The sequence below is a fragment of the Rhea americana genome, unplaced genomic scaffold, assembly GCF_003343005.1.
Source record: "Rhea americana isolate MKP2758 unplaced genomic scaffold, rheAme1 scaffold_128, whole genome shotgun sequence".
Classification (NCBI taxonomy): Eukaryota; Metazoa; Chordata; class Aves; order Rheiformes; family Rheidae; genus Rhea; species Rhea americana.
In genome coordinates this window covers 601,713-626,388 of record NW_028185350.1, presented here as the reverse complement: position 1 = coordinate 626,388, position 24,676 = coordinate 601,713, and the positions used below count along the sequence as shown (strand labels likewise).

Sequence of the window (24,676 nt, the reverse complement as noted above, 5' to 3'; positions counted from 1 at the left end):
RTCTATAGAAGATGACTATATTCCTGGTGTGACTGCATAACTCCTCCCTAAGTCATTCCGCTATTGCTGCAAAAGAGATTCTTTTCTAACCTGATACACTTATTTTTATGTTAAGAGATTGTTCAAGAAGAGTACTTGGGTATAGCTCTTTTAAAGTAACTAGAAGTGCATAATAGCAGGCAGTTCCCCAAAACATCCAGAGTGGCTGTATTATCCTGCCTTTTATCTTACTCTGTTAAATGTCATGTCTGTCTCATGGTTCTGTCTACAGTAGACATGTTTTGAAACATTTCAGATAATATTTCTGCTACTTCCCAAATTAAATCTTTGATTTCTTTTTCCAGGCATTGGGTAGGATAGTAATTCCACTGAATCTTCCTATGGAAGGGAAGTGTTCTTCAGAAACATCAGACCATAAAATGCAGTTAAGTATGTGTATGCRTGCATACATGCTCCTAAATAATCTGAAGATAGGTAAAAATACAATTCCATAAATTAGACTTGCAAGTTTTACTGCTGGATCCATCAACAAGAAAAAAGAATGTTTTGATGTTCTTGCTTCTGTCCTTCTCCATCAGGCTCAATGACGATTTTCTTTCCAGTCAACAGATTGTAATTATACAATTAAATCTTTATGTCATAATCCAAAATACACTTGCAGCTCACCATGTCTTTAACAGCTGGTAGTATGAAGAGATTAAGAAAAAATGAGATCCCTCAAAGTAGTTTTTACAGCTTGTTTTTCTCAAGAAAGACAAAAAATTCTCTTCTCTAGTGGGAAATTCAGCCTACCATCTTGTCCTCTTAAAATTCTTCTCCTAACAGTCCTGTCACATTGCTGTTAGATGGATGCTGTTAGATGTTAGGGTCACTCTTACTCTTCAACATCAGACTGTGAAACATAAGAGAGGATTTTGGAAGTCCTTGAAGGATTCACACTGCTGCCTATAGGGCAGTTACTCCCGTGTCTCATAAAATGTTTTCTTTGGGGGGGGGGGGCAGGATTTAAAGGAAATTGCCACCATCTCATTCAAACTGATGAAAAGGAAAAGTAAGGAGCCAACTGCCGGCTTACATTTGCCCAAATGTTCTGGTATCTTTGGCTTATTTGATTGGTAATCTGCTGCAGAACTTAAAAACTGCAGCTATTACAGCATTCACCTTGACAAAACTGCTTTTTAGTCCAAATCTGAAATCATTTTCAGAAACCCACAGAAAAATTGAACCACGAGCTAAGAAGAAGGGCAAGAGGAAGGCAGGGGAATCCACTTTTACAGCAGAAAGAAAACATTTTGAAAACAATGAAGAGGTTCACATAGAGAYTGCTAAATCTAATGAGGCATGAGGAATGCTTGTTCCCCTCCCCCCAAGTCACCAAGGATCAAAAAGTATTATCACAGGAGTGATTTGAGATCAGTATACTAGATCTATAACACCCTGTATAGGCGAACTATGATCAAAATAATGACTGAAATAACTCTATACAACTATAGTTTCAGGATTCAGAGTACCTAATTCTAACACTTTCTAAAGGACATAAGCTCATCCAAAAGTAGCACTCTGTCTGAAAGAACAGTATGCACATGCAAAGCTGTAGAGGTATAACTCACCAAAGCAGTTTGGACCCTACGTATTTCCACAGAGGTAAGCCGCGATTTGATCCCCTGCTACAATGACAATCTGTGATGTCAGTAGGTGGCGGTATGAAGCATGTTATTGACAAAGAGGATTAATTTGCCAATATTCAGAGATAAGCTCTTACACAAAAAMCATCGTAAACTATTCTTTCACTGATCTAAACCTTTAATAATAACATTTTAAAAAGCATTTATGCAGACAGAATTATGTGTGCGTGTGCGTAAAAACATACCCAAAACATTATATTTCYAGTTGCCCTGTCAATTCAAAGGGAAGTATCATAGCAAGCTTTAGGTTAGGGTATTTACCTTCTTCAAAAACACTGAAATAATGTTGAAGTTTCTCCTATATACACTGCTGCTTCATAAKTCACCGAACAATTACAGCAAAACTCTCGGAGCATGAAACCAGAAATTTTCTTAATATGCRTCATTTAAGAAAAACCCCAACAGTTAAAATGCTTTTTTCTAAGTATTATTGAATTTACTGTAGTTACTAAACTGACTATAACTTAGTAAAGAATGTAAGCACTCAAGCAGAAAGCAAGTCCAGGTCAAGAGGTCCCTAAACCACAAAATCACTGCAGCTAGCAGAGTATTCCAAGCTGCTACTGCTATATGTTTASCTTGTTCTCCTAACTCTACCCTATGCAACACAAATGATCTATCTTGGTCTGACTTGATGCAGGTATTTTTATATTTACTATTTTTTAGGAAAGAAAACTCAGCATGAACACAGCTTCTGACATGACTTCGATAGTGTGAAAATAAAGACAGCCTACACTGTAAATCAGAAGCAGAATGCCATACAGGTGATACATCCAATTTCAGGTCAACTCACTCAGGTCAGATCCCAAAACAGCAGATGATCCAGCACAAAACAATCCCAAACAAATTCACTCAAGAATACTAATGTTCACTTCCCCCCCCACCCCCCTTACCTCAAACACAACCACAATTCACGTTTCAAAATTTCATCCAGTGTTTGTACACTTGTCCAGGTAAGCTTCAGCTTCATAAGTGTATAGACTTAAAATACATATAAAACCACTTCTCTGTCACTCTGAGAATGCTTGAAAATTGCTCAGCGTTTGTACTGGAGAAACAAGCTGCTCCATATGTACTCTCTATTTCGCCTTAGCCTTAGATCATACGTAACTTACTTAAAGTTCACACTGAAGGAGCAAGGTGTTCTGTACAAATGCCAAACCCCTCCACAGGAGGGCTTGGGACAAAGGAAGGGCTGGAATCCTCACAGGGCAAAACCCCTCAACACCTCACCCCGGTTTCTGAGTTTGAAGTAAGTATGCATGCAACTGATGTATTGCCAGACCCTCATCCTCCCCACCCATCCTGCCTCCGTCTTTTGGCAGAGAAAGCTGTATTTTTTCAATACGGGATTTTTAGAAGACTACAAGTACAAATCAAAATCCTAGTCAGTACTCCTTTCTTGCTACAGTGTACTCATAGAAAGGGTCTAAGAAGAATAAGCAGTGGTTTCTCGATTCACTGATCTACTAATCAAACTATCCACTTTGTAATACAACTGCTGAAACTGCAGCTCCTCCCTGGAAAGCAAGTTTAAAAAATTCTGAGCTTAGAACAGGGCCAAGCTCAGTTACAGCAACCACGCAGGAGAAAAGAACCAGTCCTTGGAAGCAAATAGAAGAGAAGAGGTGGGAAAGAGATGAGTTTTAAGAAATTCAACAAGCATTATTTCTAGACTTTCAACAAAGGACTGGAGCCATACTTCAGAACTTACTTTACTCTGTTGCCACGTAAATTGAAACTAACAGTGCTCATTAACAATTATGTATTTTAAGATGTATCCATGCATACATCTGCAATGTACATGTAATTAGTGTACACAGCAGATGGGTCCTTTGCAATATTTGTTTTAGTCAAGAAAAGGATGGCCTACAGCTCACCAATTCATTATTAAAAGGAATTACATAGTTTTGCTTACATTACTTGTCCTACACAGAAGAATTGTTTTCTATAGKCTTATTTATATTATTTATGCCATAGCCAGTGTTCATTCAAGTTCTTGAATCTTCTAAACCAGCAGTAAATCAATACTAAAGACAAGCTACTTTAGAAGTGCATATTATGTTGAATTTGCAAAGTTAATAAGCCAAAACACTAAAAGGATTCACATGACAGTGTGATTCAGCATTCTCTTTAGCTTTAGAAATGGTTCCAGCCAATTATTTTGCAAGAMTATGCATTTCCATAACTTTTTAGATATACTGTCAGTCACAGAATAGGCAACTTAGATCACATCCTCTGGTGATTTCCTGAACAAGCAACCTGATTGTACTAACTGATAGAGTGGCATTGCACAAAGACAACATTATTTTGCAGTATTTTAAAATATCTGTTCTACAGCTTGCTACAATTTACATTCAAGAAAACTAGTGGAAGATACATGCAGCTAAATCTGAGAAAGGAAGACAAAAGGCCTGGGAAAGAAAGACTGGGCAGGGAGGGTGGGAAGGGGGAGAAAACAGTTTGAAATTGTGATTTCAACCACTTAAAACAGATCAGGTAACAAAAATGGCATTAATGCCTGGAGGTAGGCTAGCAGACAGATTAACCAAGAAGAAATGAAATGGTTCTACGCAGGCAACTAGGGGAAAAGATGTCAATGTATTTTCACAACCACTGATATTTCGCTCAGTCTGAACTACAGAAAATGTTTTTTCCTAAAGATGACTGAGGGGATAAACAAAAAACAACAGTGGTATCAAAATCAATTCCATTTTAGTCTCTGTCTAGATATTAAGGCTTAGCAGATAATTTTTAGACAAACATAAGCCTGAGAAAACAGACTCTCAAAATGAGTTACTCAGGTATTTTCTAAAGTAAACCTATATTTCAAAATTTATTAAGCTGATTTTAAACAGGTATAAAAATGCCAGAAAAATAAATGAAAAAGTTATTGTTGAATGAAATAAATTCAAYTGAATTTTTTTCTGCTGAAATTTACTTTCCCCTTTTTGATGAGACTGAAGAATTTTTGGGGGCTTTAGTCACTGATTTTATTTGGGAATATGAGGAACTGTGTTTTACTTCTGAACTGTACTCAACAAATCCTATAGACAGTCATAGTTTTCCCAGAACTAAAAAAGTGCCAAGCCTATAAGGTTTATGCCAGTATCTACAATCCAGATTGATTCTCAGAAATTCACAAAACCTGACACTTTCTGCTGTTTGTGAAAGTTTTCCCAATACGGTACAGTTGAAACTATAAATACAGTTATATAGTTATATACTCTGTATATAAATACAGAGTAAGTATTCAAAACTAAGGCTCTCTAAATATCTATAAAAGCCCTTAAGTCAATTCATTACTGATACAGTAAGTGACAACACTTTTGTTTGGCAGACAGTACAATTGGGAGTCCTGACAAATCTAATTAACAGCACATCAGGGGCACTTAGTTTATCCTTTACATACTGTGCCAATAGTGAGTGTATAATGAGAAAAGGAGCTTAAACATTAGTGGGACTTCACTAATTGGTCACCAAGTCCTGATTAAGCTAGGCTTCATATATAATTATTGAAGTTCAATGTCTGACACATAAGTGTATCCAAAYAACATGTAATGAAGATACTAATATTTTAAGATACGCAAGTAATTCTTAAACTATGAAAATAAAAATAAACCTTTAAAAAGGCAAGCGACAATGGAAATTTACAACCATACTTTTCTTGTACTACTTGCCATTTGTATAGCCCTATTCCACATTCCAACCCTTTCAATTCTTCTCTTAAATAAAAAAGTCCTTATCTATAAAATTCTTGAGACAACTGATACGCATTACAAACAGAAATCCACAAAAGCAAATGCAGCCATACCCTTAAAAATGGTGAAAGTGAGGACYTGAACTGTGGCTACTGGCTGCATGTGGAAACACACATCCCACACATGCTAGCTTCCTCAAAATCCCACAGAGAAAAGGTAGTTATCATTCTATGCTGAAAATAGAAAGATTCAGAATATTTCAGAAGGAAGAAGGAAAGCCAAATCTCAGGTACCTCACAAAAATCAAATCTGCAAAAGCTCTGTGATACTCAGTGACAGCACTTCAAATACCTCAACTGGCTGGAGTGCAGCACACAGGGAAAGAAAAGGTAGTCTTTAAAGATAGCAGSACCAACAGCTATTTTTCTTTCTCAAGACAGAAGTGGATAAGAATTCTGCTAAGAATTCGCTGCAAACTGTTAGATGCTGGTCAGTAGTATCTTGCTTCTGCCCTGGGTAAGCTTGAAATTTAGCAGGAGCCAAAAAATTGGAGCTCACAAGTGTCCTTCTCCAAAATTCTGCGATGCCAGGTTCCTAGTCTTCTGCCCCTTCTGCTGCATACCATTCTGCTTCATGCCTTTCTGCCCACATTTTGTGATTTCTGGATGAAGTCAGGGATCCTCAACCTACACTGTAGTTGCCWGAGATAGACAGACACTCCAAAATACTCTGCACAAACACTGTGATAAATTTCATTCTACAAGTAAGCAGCAGTCCCATTTCGAGATAATGTTGTATCCATGCAGAGAGGCAACTGCAATAATATAATCTCAGTTATCAAGACAAGGGCAGGCATGCAAAAATGAAATTTCAAACTTGCATCTATCAACAAAACACAAAATATCACAAATCTGAGTGACTAACACCTATCAACATCACTTACRTTTACCTTAACTGTCTGGCCCAGTTCCACGCCTTCAGCAAACAGCTGTGCAAGATATTGCACAGCACCATTTGAGTTAGATGAATTGGGTGCATACAGCATAGTAGAAAGACTGCTCCCCTGACATCTTAGCAATGACCCCATGCAGGGAGTCTTTCCATTGTTCCCAGGAATTTATCTTGATTGGCAARGGTCAAGGAATCTGAAGAATCCTGATGCTTGGGGTTGTTTTGCCACTGTCTTTTTTTAATGCTCTTACCCCAGGAAAGAAGAATGATGAGATTCAATGATATCATGAAGAAAGCAGTTCTCAATGGTAGCTGCTCAAAGTATACCAATCTAGATTCTTGTTTCACGGACTGAAGGACATTCATAAAACATAATGGATACAACTACATAATGTAGAGCTGTGCAGAGATGATGCAAACTATACTTACTGTAATTAATGCATTCAATGAAAGTTTTACAGTATGCACTGTGAAGCTTCTTACAATCTTTTAGGAAACACTTTTATCATTAAATGAAAAACACCAGATGCTTGAATAAAGAATACTCTTTAATTTATAACTTATCTAAAAAATTCACTTTGGGAATAAAACAAATGCACATTAAGGTTCGCAGTCYGAAATGTTTTTCTCCGCCAATTACTTTCAATCAGTTTTACATATAAGATTCTTGAATTTTGACACAAACAAAAGAACCCAAATTTACTGCTAACCTACACCTGCTACAGATAATGGTAATTAAAAGAGCAGAGCTTGAGTATCATTGTCCAAAATCATGTTAATAATATTTCTAAATAAGCTAAAGTTATTAATAATGCTTTACTCCCTTTTACCTATAGCATATCACCGCCAATGACATCAGCTTTTGCTGAAGAAAGGCTACGAACATACTCATTTTATAATCTATATATTTTTTTAAATCTATTCCTCCTGCTAAACTGAATGCAGATTGCCACATTACACAGTATTTCAGAGCCTAAAAGGTAAGATCAGTGTTACCACACGTAAGACCACCAATTTTGTGCAAAAACAGGTAGATATGATGCAGTGGCTTTGTGCATGATTTTGCTGAAACAATAAATAAGAATGAGAAGAAATCCTAAAGATTAATAAAATTTTAATAGTTTATGAAAAATTAAGAAAACATTGATAAGGAAACTTAGCTTCTTCTTAAATTGAAATRGAAAATCCTACTTTTTGAGAGGTTGGAAGAACTACTGAAAAATAAGCAATACTATTTATAGCTCAGTATTTCTATCACATTTATTTTGACAAGTCAGGATTTAGCATACCTTTTCAAAAATGAAATCAGATTCACTTTTATTATTTTTCCCTAGCCTTTCCTCATTAATTGAGAGGGTTAGTTAGCTATACTGTAAATATATATTACTATAGAACATTTTCAAAAAAACTCTTACTATCACAATACTATAGAACTTCTAAAATGTTGTTAAAATACAAACAGGCAAACTTGCAGAATTAAAGMAATTTAAATCATTTGGGGTTTTTTGCTCAAATTCGCATGCTCCAGCTTTAACTGAAATATCCTCACTGCATTGCAACGGGCTGCAAGTACAAAAATCAATGAATACAACTTGCAATAATGCTGAATGTCGGTTTTGGTATCGCTGATCTAGACATTACTTGAAGGAGTCCTTTCTCTAAGACTTCTCCTAGGCAACTGAGGTAATTATGGTTTCCAGGATTTGAAAGAACTAGTAGTACTTAAAGTACCTGTAGGCTTCAGGTTTTGACTGGTGCTGGTTAAAGCCCTATTTTGATGTTTGCAAAGAACTGAGTGCAGTTACCGAGCAAAATCGAAGTACTGACTGAACTTTTAAGCCGRTGAAATTTCACTGGATTAGACCAAAGGGGGGACAGCTGACATATGAATGCTTAGGACAGTATATTTATTAACATACGTTCCATGTGCTCACTAGAATTTTTAAATTTCTATATTCTATCAAGCATCACAGGAGGCTGTCATTGTCATCTGTGAACTGTAATCAGAAGAGTATCTATAAAATATCTTATGGGACACTATCTTCAACAAAAACTCAAGCTGAAACTGAAATTAGACAATGAACCTGTTTCCTTGCAGCCTAACCGCAATTCCTTCACTGTTASAGGTGCACAGAGGGTAATGGGGCTATCTAAATATCACACCTAACTTTCAAGTCCTCTTGCCTAGTAATGAGGAAAGAAACATTGTCTCAGCTTCAAAATATTTCATTGGTAGAATATCCCCCCAGCTAAAATATGAAAAAAAAAAAAAAGTAATAGACTTGGGGAGGGAGGGGAGCAAGGGAAGAGTTGATTCATCAATTATATAAGGCACAAAAAGGAACAAGAATTTTTCCATCCATTCTTTATGTTTAAGCAAATTTAAAATAASAGCTTAACCTAAGTTCATCCCACAGTTCTTTACTAATTTTCTACTAGACATCAAGAAAAGAAACACTAAAATAAATATCAAACATTCTTGGATAAGATGCTCATAATTTTTTTTTTTTGCCAATAAGATGTTTAACATTTTATGGTAGTGCTTTCAGAAACCAGAAAGCCTCACACAAAACTTAGGAAATAATTCTGAATAGACCGAAGGTAAATTTTAACCAAGCAATGGAAGCCATTATCAATGCTTCCTATCAGACAAATTCTATAAACTTCAAACACATTGATCTCCTTTAGGAAGAGGTGAATAAAAATAAGGAAGTCTAGTATTTTCCAGCAGTAGCATATTCAGGCACACATTGCTGCAGAACAGAAAATTAAACATGAAGTATTATTTMGTAAGTGGCACATAATATTCAATATTGCTACCAACAAAAATGATATTCAGGAAAGAAAATCCCACAAGTTCTGCACTAAATTTCCTGTCAAAAGCATCTGCTTCCCACTATAAGCAAAGCAGCTGCATACCAATCTATATGTAACTCCCTCTACTGTTCCCTCTCTCCTCCTAAAAAGACTAAAAAGCCTCAGCCCACGTAATTTTGCTAATACAGAAGTTCATCAGTTTATCTTGGACCTCCTTTTCACATTTCAGGACTAAGTAGGTCATGGTCACTGCCATGCTCCACTTCATCTTTGACTTCATTCTAAAAATCACAGGTCTGCCCGCCCTTCTCCATTCACAAAAATCACAGGCCTCGAATCAGTTTACTCCTTGAAAGTCAGCCTTATGCGTTCTACTCCTTCCCTGTTTAAACCAGCCCAAGACTTTTCAGTATATTCCTGAAATGAAGTTAGTAACTCAGTATGTTCGAGGTGATTCCAATTTTACTCTGATGGGGGGAGGGGGGGAGAGAGAAAGAAAAGCAAGCTTCAGAACCGTTTGTATTTCTTTTTCAGAATGACATCTGCTCAGTTTTTCCTCCAAAGAGGAAAGAATTAGTCTTTCCCTATTCAAGGAGAAAAGTGTATTTTAAGCATAGATTATCTGTTCCCAGTCCCCAGCCTAACCTTTCTATGTAACGGGAACTGCAGCTTGTCTCTAGTATTGACACGTTTAGCTAATTTATTTTAAAATGTCACTTTCTTTGCTCCTGAAGGCATTATCCACAGTGCTGCTATGTTGAAATACCTAAAACCAGTCAGCTGACCTCTTCTTCCTGTAACTGCTCCTTATTGGTTTATCTATGGCAGAMAACTGCTTAGAGTTCTGCAAATAATTTATATAGAATTAATGGTAATCAATTAACTTGTGTAAAGACAGCTTACTGTGCTGTACTGGGTGGGCAGGGGGGAAAAGAAAATCTTAAGAGATAAAACAGTCGAAGTAAGTTAGTTCCCAAAGCCTCCCTTTATYAGCTGCCACTGTCTGAAATATAATCTAYTGCCAACTTTTGTAGTCTTAACTAATCTTACTGAAAGATGGTAAGAAACTCCAGTATTTATATCAGAAGAATTAACAACCSRGAACAAAAAAATAACCCATCATAGRTTGGCCCATAGTAATATTTCTGAAAAAAGGCCCTTAAAAACTGTTGTATGTTTACAGTATTTGTTGCGACAACTACTTTTACGAAGAAAATCCCAAAACAACAAAAATCATTAACCTCTTCAATTCAAAGGTCTATTCTTCAACGTTAACTAAAATTCTCTGTTAAAATGTCAGTAATATACAAACAGGAATAATCCAACACAGTTTTGGYTCAACTTGAATTTGTTTTCTGTAACATGTTCTAGACCAGCTGTATGTATGTGCATACTGTATACACATTTAAAAACTAAGGTAACTTCCCCTTACAGACCACTCCACTGCACCAGTGATTTGTTCTAACACACATGTAAGTAAGACACAAGACCTACTAATCTGCCAGAATATCTCCATTCCAAAGCAGTAACACCTTCCATGCCTGTGATGCTGTTGTTTTGAACAGACAATGTCTAATGTAAGTGATGCTTCAGGTTTCTGGATTGCTGCATACCAGAAACAAGTAAGAGACTCTCAAATACATTTAATTCATGCACTAAGGCTGCAGTCAAGTTCATCAAACAAGCAGCTTGTGCTGAAAGGAGCTGTCTCACTTTCCCAGCAGCTAGTATCATGCTATTTCCTGTACAGCTCTAGGGAGCTCATATTCCAGACGACTACATTGGATCTTGGTGTGATCAGGAAAGCAGCAAAGAGAACAGGAAGGAGGTATGGGTATGTACGTATGGTATGGGTGGGTATGTATGGTCAGGAGAAACAAAGGTATGCAGAAAAGTGTACCTTTCAGTGGTTCCTTGTCATTGTGAAAACACAAAGGTTACAGACACGCACAAAGTCTGCTTACTGACCAAGAAAAACTCCCTTGCTAAGTCAAAGCTCTCAGTTTTTAGAAATGAAACATATCCATGTTTAATTACTACATTATATCTTACAATTACTGTTTAGGAATCACCATGTTAACACAAAGCTTGCTACAGAATCAAGCCACTGCTTGTAACAGAGGTAAAAGATGTTGTTGTTCCAAGACAATGCAGTGAGATAAAGAGACCACAGGGAAAAGATACGCTCTTCAGAATGATTTCAACCTGCACCTACAGCTGCCATTAGACATGCTATTGTGACTGCAGCTATGCTGGATGAAGAAGTTGCCACCCCAGTTCATCTCCACTCGCTCATTACCTTCACATCTTCCGGCATAACTACATGTTTAGTCACTTCCTAACCCAGTTCTGTCAAAATGATTCCTGTTAGAAAATCTGTGTTTAAGCTCAACTCAGATTATTTTTGACAGAACTTGTTTAGCGGATGACTATAAATGCAAGTACCAGAAGATCTGAGAACATTGTAACCTTTAGCGCTAGGAGAAGAAATAGTGATGAGCAAGTAGAGACAGTTACCCTCTTTCCATGTTTATGTTGCTGCCAGAGAAGCACACTAATCAACCATACAGGTCCCATTTGTCAGCTTACTTAAATCAGCGAAAACTGTACACCAAGGCTGGCACCTTAAAGTAAATAGATAAATAAGTAAATTTATATACTACTTGATTTACTGCTTGAAATTTCTGGTTTGGGTTAAATGTCCTGAAATTCATTTGTTCTGACTACCTTGGAGTGCTTTGTACACAGAGAGTAACAAGTTGATGCTATTAAAAAAAAAAAAAAAGAAAAAGAAAGAAAGAAAAAAAAAATCCCCAAAATGTGACACATCTGTGGAGTTCACACATAAATACCCACCTTACCTTTCCATCTCAAATTATCAGAACAAGACCTGCAAATTTTCTCAATTACTTTTTGTGTATTGCTGAAGTGAACAAATTGTATCTGTGTTTTTCTCTTGTTACACAATAAAGAAAAACTACCAAAGGCAGAAACAAAGTATCAGCACTTAAAATTCAACATTGACAGGAGCAATACTTGCAATCTTACCTTTTATTAACAGGCTTCTCATCCTTGTCATAGGGTCTTATGAACCATTTTCCAATTCGTACAAAGTTTTTATCCATCAAGCACCTAGAAAATAGTTACAGTAGCAATCACTAGTCACATCTTAAAATGTAATTAAAAGCAATCTTTGAAGACAATAAATCTAAGAGATTAAACAGTTGAATTTCCATCATATCGAAATGAACTTTGTAGCTTTTATGCCAATAGTTCTATATAGCTTTGCCACTTTATACTGTCCCACTACAGACATGGAAAAAAAAATCACTCATGGTTCTGTCAGTAATACTCATCTTCAAATATATATTTCCCCCAGATAAAATCTTTTCCTCTTTAAGCTATTCTTTGTGCTCAATGATCTGTTTTTCAAACGTCTTCTTGAMTAATGATGATTTATAGCTTACAAATGAATAATTGAGGCTTACATACAGAAATCCTTTTCTATATAGTATCTCTCTGAGACATCATGGTTAAGAATATGCATTCCTGTATGCTTGGAATGTAAATTATATAGTATAAACATCTAACAGTATATGAATTATAGGAAATTATATTAACTAAAAATTAATAATTAACAACTTTTTTCCACATGATTCGTAGCAGGATTTCAAGTGTTAAAAACTTACATGATTACTATTTCCTCTCTCATAAAATCTCTCTTCAATGAAAATATTCTCTTACCACTAAACTTAGGGCAATAAATTACTCATATTTTGTGGTTCCATTAGAGGTGCATAATTTCTTTAGGGAAGCAATGTGGCTTTTAAAAAAGCAGTGAGGACACACACAGTGATTGATAATCAGTTTAGGTTGACAAGTTGAAGCAGTGTTTGAAGCCTTCCAAGTCCACCTGTACAGACGAATCAGACTAGTATCACATCCACACAATTTAAATGTTTCATAGATTAAACATACAGCTGAACATACTGCCCAAAGGATCTTGTACATAAATTTGTTATTAAAGCTTACTTTTTAGTAAGACACATGCTATTTTTCCCAAATTTTTTTAAAAATGGGTTGTTTGTTGCTAACAGTTCCTACTACAACATGATTACGGATTACAAGCAGTATTTGAGGWATGAAGAAGGATCACAGGTTAGGAGATTCCCAGTATAACTCAGCTTTCCTTATTCATTTCAAATCTACCTAGTATTTCATTTGTTGGACGGAAGAACTACACTTCTCCRTTCTTCCATTTTCTAATAGTTTATTTCTACAGTGGTTGCTAGAAAACAGCCAAAAAACACATTAATCTTCTGGAAGAGTACATTCTGCAAAGCTTAGAAAAACTGTATGATCCATGCTTCAAAGCATACCTAGAACAGATAAATAGGAAGTGGATGAGACAATGTAGATACTAATATTTTCCTAGTTTTTCTGCATAAACTTGGCAGGGCTTTCTAAAGTTCAAGTTAGGCTGAAGAAAATTCTACCAAAAGCACTTTCTCATGTAAAGTAAAAAGAATCCTGCTCACTTGGAATACATGGGAAGATGGGATTTTTTTGGTTTGTTTGTTTTAAAGTTGGTTGCTATCAAGCTTATACCAACATCTTACACTGAATTTGGAAGCCAAAACAGCAGACTAAACACATTGCTCTTGTCCTGGTGAGGGAAAAAAGAAAGAAAGAAAGAAAAAGCTTTAGCAAGAGTTTCCTCTAGAAAAAACTTGCTACCTAAGAAAGGCTTTTACTGTCAGTATCCTTTAAAAAGGCAAAAGTCTGCAATGCTTACATCAGATCCCTAAAGAAAATCTACATTAGCAAAAAACACTTTTATGCTGCATCATCGCGTCTACATGATGGTAGGCTCTTACCAGCAAGAGTAACAATTGCCTCTATCTGATTTCCCAGCAAAAAGTCTTCATGTGCAGACTTGGCCCTAAAAATCAGCCACCCCAGTTCACATGTTAAACTAAATCTCAGGTTAGTTAAGTTGTAATCCTATATGAAATGTAAAACGTGATTGCAGAAGCATGGATCTCAGCGGCTCAGCTGAGCGAACAACTAATGACAGATGTTTGCATTACTTTGGCTGTATAATCACTCAAGAGTAACGGGAACATTGAGCAGTAATCTCTAACAATGACCTTGAATAAAAAAAGGCTGGATATAAAAATCCAAATGAGTATACAATTAAAGGCAGTTATTTAATCATATGAAATTGGGACCAAAAATCAAATAAAATCAAATATATATATATATATATGTACATATATATATGTGCACATGTGTGTATGTTAGAAATATATATTTCTTATGTTAGAAATAGAAATATTTTAAATAAATATATATACATATTATATAACATATTTCTATATTTCTAACTCCTTGGTTCACTGCTTTCTAAATAACAAAGCTGATTGAAATTTTCACTAAGCTCTTGTATTTCTGATTTTACTCTAAAGAAAAAATGACCCGATGAGGCATATTAACGATCATGAAAGAGCACGGTGATATTTTCAGTATTATTTTCTCAGAAGTTTAACACCTTCTAAATGGTGCACAACAGTCTTGACTCGGGAAGTTTCTAGCTAATTTAGTTTATTGCCGATTAAGACAGACTTCTGACCACGGACGCAGGGGTTAAGAGAAACAGGGAACCTACGGAGCTGAAGGCTGCAGGACGCTCCAGCGCCGCGGGCTGCTTTGGAACCGGCCCGAACCGGCCGCGACCGGTCCGTGGCAGCAGCCTGCAGCCCCGCCCAGAACCGCCCCCCCCCCCGCCCCCCGGTCCGGTTTGGTCCGGTCCAGCCGCAGCTCGCTGGTAACGACCAGAAAAACCCTGAGCTCTGACGCCTCTAAACCAGCCGGGAAGACCGAACCGAGGGTCGCGCCCAGGCGGGCAGCGCAAGCCGGCAGCCACCTCGGTGCCCGTCCCGGCACGGGGCAGGAGCAGGGCGGGAGGCTGGGACCGCGCAGGCCTTGGCTGGCTTAAGAGCTTAAGAGTCAATAGCTTTAAAAGAAAAAGCCGTAACTGTATTAACTAATCAGAGGATAACTATACAGTCAAGCCATATGCACGACCAAGATGCAAGAAGGCTCCACTAGGACATGTAGGGCCAGAAAGACAGGAACTTTTAAACTTCACCCCAAAAACTGTGTACAAATCCAGTCAAAATGTAATGTGGATCTAACTAAATGACTGGAAAAACAGAGTTAAGATTTTTTTGCAACATCTGTTAAGATACATACTATTTAACCTCACCAGAGGGATTAGGGGTCAGGTATCATTACTTTCTCTAAGTACTCCAAGAAAGTAAAAACTTAAGAAGTTTTTGAAACAGCTCCTCAACAAGAATGATTCAAGCAAAAAGAAAAACACATTTGAATGTGTTTCATTTATCTGCATACAATTCACCRCTTGACACAGTGCTATAGGAAAAATTACCATGTTCAATGACTTAAGAGATTCATCCCAATCCTTGGTTTCTTGCACTAAATTTCTAAATCTAAATTATTTTATGATCAAAACCAATACAAATGATCTATACCTGTCATGCACTACTTTAAATATTAGAATAAGATATCTGAGTGCAAGTTCTTCTTACCTTTCCAGAAGATTATGAATTGCTTTGAAGAGCAGGGTCCTGCACTCATAGGAAAGTCCATTCTCCCACAATCCTTCTTCCACCACTACAAAAAAAAAAANAGTTTAGACTACACACAACTCCAACAGTTTAAATTTTCAACAATAGTATGTTTCATAAAATTATCTCAACTTATTTATATTACCAAAGTAAATTTGATCTTCAGTCACTGAAGAAACAGACTTTGAATTTAAATGATAAGAAAACACACAACTGCAAAAGAAACAAGCACACCTGTAGATAATAAAGTAGTCAATATTAAAGCATGAATCAGAAATATATTTAGGGGGCAGCAGGCAAGGTCCRCTCATCACCATTCTTTGCCATCACTGCTCATCAATCTTTTAAAACATATCCCCAGATGAGGACATTCAGGAAAACCAGCAAGTCACTAAAGGTGTAAAATCAATTTACATAACTTGAAATTAACATCAAACAACTACCCCAAACCTCTCACTGTCACATAAAATAGCTTAAAATGATTTTAGAGTAACTTAAGTTCCTCCAGTGTACTAACTGAAATTAATGCAATGAAAATACATGTCGGTATGCTTTTTTATTCTAAAATCAAAACAGAAAACTCAAGATCAGAATGGCAAAGAAAGCAAAGCTGTTCACTACACATGGGCYGCACACAATGTTGAACTATTATAGCCATCATATATGCAGTAAAGATGTGAAAATCTGGACTGCAACATCAGCAGGAGTATTGCAATGATAACAGGTATTTTTGAGGGTTGTGTATCTTAATTCTGCTGCTGTTGGACTCTAAGCTCCAAGAGTAAAACCATTTTTTGGTTTGCCTATACACACTCTACCTCTCCTGGCTGMAATACAGATTTAATCGCAGATGTAGAGTTATAAGAGATGATTAAATAATTTTTGTCAAAGAATAAGAATTTGTGAATTGGCTAAGTTTCATCCATTCAAGTCTGGAACATCAGGAATACTCACCAGATTTGTACAAATGCAGAGTTAAAAAAAAAAAAAAAAAAGAACACCCCTCCCTGGCCAATTTAGAGGCTGAAATCTTCCAAGAGCATGTCTGCCAGGTAGACATTACTTAGTATACTTTACAGCCATGTTTGAAGAAAAGCTTCTAAGGATTATGCGTTTTATGGAAAATGCTAATATTGCCAACAGTGTTCAAATACAGCCTTGAAGCCTCACAACCTGGTGTTGATCATTACTCTGTTTCTTCTCCAGAAGTACTTTAATTCAAAGTAAAAACCTCAGAAAGGCATATTTTTAGAGYATGTAAGGTTGTGATATGCTAATACTGTAACAGTGTCTCTCTCCTTTTACAGAATGAATAAACCAAGGTTCAGTACCTGAATCACCTTATTGAATGGCAAAACTACTCTCTCAGAAGAAAACAAAAGCGTAGAAACCCCCCAAACTCCAGATTTGTACTTTTGAGCAAAACATGAGCCATCTTTCCCTTTAAAGCCAGTAAATTTTTTTAATTGGCTTTTAATGTTTGCAAAAGCTTAGTGAGACGTAGTATGTCACACGCCATAGCTGTTTACCAGGCAGAACTTCACACGGCCTCAATTTCACTTTTAAAACAGTATTACTARGAAACATCAGAATCTCAGTGTATTTTCAGAACTGTCGATGAATAATTTCTATAAGCATCAGAACTCCTCTAGGCTTTAAAAGCTGCCTCATGCCTGGTACAGTCTGGCACCTAACGATGGAGGAATTATAAAATCTCTCCCCAGTACAGAAATTCTACTGTCTACTAAGACACAGAATAGTATTGCAGCTTTTCTCCTCAGTTAAGTGCTGACAGAGTAAACCCTCTACCTACTGTTGTAACAGTCACAGAAAAAGATTCCTTTGCAAAATATTATTGTGATGAGTATTTTGGGAGTATTATAAAAGATATAACATGTCCAAAGAATTTTTCCCCCGCTATCACCTTATTAACATAACAAAAGCATAAGGTTGAAATTGCCGATTGTTTTTTTTAATTATTCCTGTTAGGAAGTCTGTCATTGAAGCCAAAAGGTAAACAATCTCACTTTATGTCAGGAACCCTGCAAGTTTCGAGTGTCGCTGAAGTCAATATATTAGTGTAACAAATGAAATAACCAAAATGATTACGTGCAAAATGAAGTTTAACAAAATCATGCAAAATTACCGGKACCACCATTATCAACAGCTAACCTACTCTCAAATTCATTTGCAGCTGTATGTTGCAGAATCACAGACACCACACCTGATTTCACTTCTACCAAAAGCTCACATTTAAGAAAGATTCAAATATTTAGGCAGTATTGGAAAACAGACACAGTTTGTACCTGCATTAAGAACTTCAGGCAAAATGACAGAAGCAAGAACCTATTCCAGGTTTTTATAGGAAATCTCCCCAGTTATGACATTTTTAATTATAACTCACTACCCATCTTTTCTTCTGTTCCACCATATGCACAACTAATGGGATCCAATTACAGAAATAGCTCTTAACATCCTTTGAAAATATTTTTTGTAAAGATAGTTTTGCCATTGATTCCAGAGGAAACAAGATCAGGTCATACCACTTTACTCTGTTTCTATTACATTAACTYTACAGCATATTAATACTAAATTCATTAGGTTCTCAGTACTCCAGGTATSCTTTGGCCCTGCATAGCAGGCTCGCCTGGTACAGCTCCTCTTTGGACTATACGGCCCTGATACTCTTCTTCCACCAACTGAAGTCCCTCTACCTGGCAGAAGGCACAGAAAAAGAGGGAATTGAAACCTGCAGCACTCCCCCTTTCTGCACAGCAACAACTGTGGTACYCTGGGCTCCGGAGAAGGAAGGGCTGTGCAAGGGAGCACATCCGATGGGCCAGGAAAAGCAGAGAATAGTGACATTGCTGATGGGAACCTCCACCGCGTGGTTAGTTCCCTTGGCTGCCCGAGTGAAATGGAAAAGGGGAAAGTCTGAAGTGGCACCATCCCTCAGTACTCTTAAGTTTCCAAGTCAGCTATTGGTTATTTGGCATTCACATAAATTACACGCAAAACAGAAATAAAGTTATTTCCCTACTAAGTTTTTATTCTAAGCATACCCTCAGTGCACAAGCCACCTTTATAACCATTTTCCTATAATAATATGCCTTTGATTCCCAGATACATTCACGCACTGTACTTATTGTAATTACCCCTAATAATTCTTCATCTTGCAAAAATGTTCATGTCAGAGTACAGCGTATGCACACATCTGTTGCCAAAAAAAAATGAGGGAGCGGGGAAAAGGGAGTGAAAAAAGTACAGCACAATTTCACTTTCTCCATGCTCTCGGGCATCCTGATCCACAGTCTTCATAAGAAAAGTCTATAAATAAATGRGACAAACTGCAACTTTAAGGTGCAACAGGTGACCTATAACCAAATTTGGCAAAGCCCTGAGCATTAGACTGTATCTCTGCCAACTTCAAAGTTTCTCACTCTGAAGCAATGTCAATCAAATTTTAGACCATGAAGAGTATTTTAAGTTCTTGGTTCCTTCTATATATTACCTTATACAAGGCTAGAGACTGGGATATAATTGTTCTAGTATCTGTCTACAAAATGATTTGTATGGCTTGTAACACTCCAGGGCAATCAGCAAATAAAGATTCATTTTTAGTAAGAGCAGTAGTATAACGGAGCACACAGCTACTTTTTCCTCCATGGAAATCAGAGGAAACGAGAGGTTTGGAGAAGAAGCAACATATATGGGAGAAAATTTCCAAATTGTTGCCACCATAAAGACAGAGGTGACCACATCAGTGAGGTAGAACAGGCCAATCTCTGAAATCTCTGTGCCATTTTCTGCAGCTTCAGTGACTATTTTCACTGTCTTAAACATACTATTTTTTCCAGAACTTTTACAGAAGTGAGAATATCAGAATAACAGCCAATGTCTAGTTAACACCCTGGCAAAAAATTAACTCCTTATGCTTACTCATCACTTCCAATTTAAATATCTACTTTGCTTGTCCACTCTAACCCCTAATTTATATTCAGTCACCCATTTTTAGGACCTGGCTGGACGAAGTCGTCACTAATGTAATTTGGTGTTTGGAGCCCATTTGGAGTGGGCCATCAGGCTCGATGAGCTGCAAGAGCCCCCAGCAAGCACCACCTGTGAGGGTCCCCAATTCACTATCAACACAAGGGTCCCCGCTATAAAACCTGCAAGTGAATATGCATATGCTAACTGCCTTATCCACGCTGCTGCATGTTTCAGACAGGGCAGTAGTCAAGGACGACAACTGTAAATAATCACTTTCTTGTAAAATGGCTAATAAAGTTTATCCCCTTCCTACCATTTGCCTTTTAGTAAAGAGATGACCTTAGCACTGTATTTCTCATCAAAAGTAACTAACTACTAGGCATTAAAAAAAAAATCACATCTCAAAATTAACAGCTCAATCTACTATTACTCCCTCTCTAAAAATCTCAATTCTCAGGAAATACTGAGATAGAGTCATGTCATCTCTGCCATTAACTGGAATCTTATTATCTGGTATCAGTTGTTACGCTCAGTCTAACTGCTCTTACCACATCTAATGGTAGATCATTCTTAGTATCCTTTCTTTAAATCTAGGGGAGATAGAGCGCGCTACGAAAACATATGGATTTAAAGAAGGTGTGAAATTTTCAGTTTCTTTGAAGAAAGTGACTTGAGATAGCTGATTTCATACGAGAACAGTCTGTTCACTTATGTAAAGAGGCATCATGGCTACAATCTATAAAAGAAAATGAAAATACAATAAAAATTGTATTAAAATTGTCATGGCAGAGTTAATAAAACATTGCTTTAATTTTTTAATAGTTACAATGACAAAGAATAATCCTGCAAAACTTCTCTGCAGCAGAAGTTACTATTACAGCTGAGTATGGCAATAGGCCCATTACCCTTAGCCAAGATGCACTGCATACAGAATAAAATTTAAAAATGCTTTTGCTTGTAACACCTGAAAAGGTTATAGAGCTGGCCACGAATCACAGAAGGGTGCTGAACGCCACTGCTAGCCTCCATACAGGAAAGGAATTAATCAATCATTCTTCCATTTAAAGTTTTCAAACATGTTTGCTGTCATTTTGTTTTCATCAGCACCAAAATGAACAGAACACTTGTACTCATTTTTAAATCCCTCGGACTTTAAAATAATTAGATGCAACTAGAATAATCTAGACTTACACTGTAAATTTATCATTTTAACATATATTGCTGAGCAGCATAGTCGGTTTGGGGTATGGGTTTTTTTTCATTTATTTTCAAATCAGAGATATTAAGGKCTTACAAGCGTGTATATCCAATAATTTTTCTGAAGCCAGCCATGTTTTCAAAAAAGAGCCATTATAAAAATCTCAAGGAGCCAAATCACAGCACAGTATCAAAGCAAATACTTCAGTAATTTCAGGTCTCCCAGCAGAGACACCACAAAGATAATAAGGTATCTGTTCTGCTTCAATGACCAAACTGACATATTTTACTTAAAAGAAAGAAAAGGAGAGAAGGAGAGGAGAAACGAAGTTTAGACTGTGTTGGCATGGCAGGGATAGTTATACCTTTAAGAAATTCAGCCACCCACATTTTAATAATTCAGGTCACACTGTCTTAGGCAGTTGAAAAGCAGAATTAGTTTCAAAGAATACATATTTCCTCAGAGCTATGTTACATATATCCTTTTAATGTATCATATTGCAGCAACAGCTGAAACGAACGTCTAGACATCAAAAACGGGTCTTTATTCCCACCTACGGCTTTTTTTTTTTTTTTTTTTTTTTTTTTTTTTTTTTTTTTTTTTTTTTTACCTCGGGCATCAAAACTAATGAAACCTATTAACCAGAACACGGAGTTCAGGAACCACATTGGCCACTGCAAATACGAAAAAACACTCGGGGACAGGACCAGTTATTCAGCCATTAAAATTACTGAAAATCAATTTCTTGCTGCACACTGCAGAAAGACTGCTAGATTAAAGCAAGACACATGGGACAAGGAGATTACTTCAAGGGAAGATTACTATGTCAAACTGCTGAGGAAGAGGAGCTACTCAGCTGCTTCGGATTCATAATCAGAGCCCTATATACGTTCATTTTTACTCTTTGGTATTTTGCCTCGTCTTTACTGTGAAAGATGAACAATGCATTTTTTTTTTAATGTAGGTAGTTTTTTCTTAAAAGCACACTGCCAAGTAACGCAAACAAAATCAGAAATTCAATTACTAAAAGYAAGCATTTAATTTTTCATTTTAATTTCTATTAACTCTGCCCCCAAAACAACATTTCAAAGACTAATCAGCATTTTGAAGCATCATTTCTTTCTAAAAAATTGAGTTAAAAAAGTAACAAAGCAATGCAATGGTACATTAATTTTGAAATACTATATTATACCCATAAAAATCCAATTAAACCCAATGCTATTGATCAATCATTGTTATATTGCCATTGATCACCTTGTAAAATCTGTGTTTGAAGTCATTAGAGATTAAATTGACTTATTACTAAATCAGATTCAAGCCACTTAGAGACCTAATTTCCTCGCGCTGGTTATGATCGTAGGGAAATTGTATTGCTTACTCCTACAGAACTGAGAACTCATCTTGGCTCTCCATCTCCCAGCCAAGTCATCAACCAAAAAGGAACCARTACAGAAAAAAAGCTGGACCAGAATGGTCCATTAGTTTTCACCTATTTGCAAGCAGAGGTTWCGTGAAGCTCTGAAAATATGCACCRGACACGCACAGAAACATTTCACAATTCACGTCCTGCCACGGTCCTGCCTTAACAGCAGGAACGTCGCGCCCCTCCCGGGGAAAGCAGAACACTAACGAGGGCTATTGCAGGAGATGCTGCTCAGGCACGAAGMAGCTCCCTTCTCAATGGACCACAGTTTTCTATATGAAATCTAAAYCCTTCAAGCGAAGTGGACGCCGAAGCTAAAATGGTTGCACTTCAGAGTAAGACAAACAAAACCTTCAACGGCACCAGCTGCCGAGTATCCCAGGGCGGGAACGGCGCCTGAACTGCTGCACGCTGAAACACAACTTTGCATAACAGCTATTTATTTCTGAAGCAGACAGCAGGTGAGTGGCTGCACTTAGGTGATGTTAGCGCTACTGAAAAGGTTACTTTTATCACTTCCTCACTCCCTTTATGTCCCAAAGCCTGTTGTCTTTAAAGTTTACATTTGCAAAAATTACGTTGCCTCCCTCCTCCTGTCCCATCCTCACACTCCGCTACTACCGCACCGTCATCTTCGACTTTTCACTGTCCAACACGGCATTTCAGATATTTACACAGAGATTTCCTCAATGTCAGGCAACTGTGTAACATTTTAAAGGGCACCAGGGACAATTCAGTCCAACAAAATGTTTACTCACCTCTGGTTCTTTGGAAGTTTACTTTAAAAAAAATTATACACACACACACACACACACACACACACACACACACAAGTAACATCTGCCTAACTTCTCCAAAACTGAAATAAGTATCTATGAAATCAGTATAAACACTACTGTGTAATTATAGTTCAAGTCTGCTTTTTATGTAGGAGTGCAAAATTAGCTGTTCCACAGAGCTGAGCAGCTCGCCTAAGAGATGTAAATGATCCCAAATAAAACAGTTAAGTTCGCTGTGTGGTTTCTGCACTGAATGCCTTTTACAGACACTGCTTCTCTCTAAARAGTAAAATGAACACAAACATGGCACTATCTTTTCTTTCTTTCTTTTTTTTTCTTTTTTAAATAGGTTTATACTGTTTCTACATTGAAGTGGGAAATTGTCTGCGGTGTAAAACAGTCCGCAGAAAATTCTGCAAAAATCTRATTTAGAATCTGTCCCAGATCATCAGTCGTATGGCAATAGGTTTTCAGTTCTTATTTTAAAACAAAAAATTAGTTTTAATTTCTATTCTATTTTATATTTGTTCACAGGAACACTCCGTATAGCTGAAAGCTAGCCAAAAATCAACCTGAYCATAGAGCAAAAAGGAGCAAAAGTYTGGAGAGACCATCTTCACCATCTTACTCTTTAAAGGGTCCAGAACAACGATGCCATTAAGAAAGAAGTACTTTTAATAAGTTTACTCTGGTTTTCAGCATTTCCTTCCACTTCTCTGAACTTTTCACTCTCCTTTACATTTCATTCCCTGAAAGTAACCTGAAAATTTCAAAGAAAAAAAAAGGTTTATGATTTCCTACTTCCAGGAAACAATACCTATTACCCTAGTTTTGCATTTTCTCCCTTCCTTCCTTTTCTAAGTCCGTAAGTCTTTTTTTTCCTAATTTCCACCTGTTTTCAYTGATTTCACTTCAGAGTTTTAGCAAGTAAAACCCTGATGCCACAAGCTCGCTGCAGTCCCCCTCCCCATTTCTGCCTTTTGATCTTTATCAGTTCAAAGAAAATGCAATTACTGAATTAYATCTGCATCAGTAAGATTTTCCTCTCTGCGCTGATAACGGCAATGAGAATGTTGAATTTATTTTTCTTTTTTAAACGCAACGGCGTTAGTCACAGTAAACACGTTCAGGGAATTTCCCCAGCCCCCGCAAGGCAGGAGCTGCGTTGGTACACGGCACGAGGTACTAGGGAACCGAGTCTCTTTAAATGCAGAAGGAAATGAAGTGCAAGCTCAGACACCATCAGGGTAACGCACAGATTATTCTTGGAAAAAATGCAGTTCGTATTAATCCATACTTGGAAAGCAGAAGGAATCGAAAAGCTTTCCCTCATCTCCAAACTATGCAAGACGTCACTATCGATCCGAGCGCCGCCAGGTCGCTTTGGAAGCCAACGCCGGGACGCTCGCTTCCCTCTTCACCGCTCCAGCGCCGGTCCGCTTTTAAAAACGACGCTACAGCTGCAGCGAGCCGGCGCGACGT

The 24,676-nt window shown here is 37.1% G+C and overlaps 1 protein-coding gene across 4 annotated transcripts in view; it reads right to left on the bottom strand.

Moving 5' to 3' along the window:
- MED13L (mediator complex subunit 13L) overlaps positions 1 to 24,676 on the bottom strand; it is a 201,980-nt gene that overhangs the window by 85,723 nt on the left and 91,581 nt on the right. For 3 of the 4 annotated variants that reach the window (XM_085326133.1, XM_085326134.1, XM_085326136.1), the window contains exons 3-4: positions 15,766 to 15,850; positions 12,203 to 12,286 (exon numbers count right to left, since the gene is read on the bottom strand). In XM_085326133.1, coding sequence (XP_085182259.1) covers positions 12,203 to 12,286; positions 15,766 to 15,850 — 169 coding nt within the window. Of the gene's footprint in view, positions 1 to 12,202; positions 12,287 to 15,765; positions 15,851 to 24,676 lie in introns of those variants that run through there. The other variant, XM_085326135.1, reaches the window with a different exon arrangement.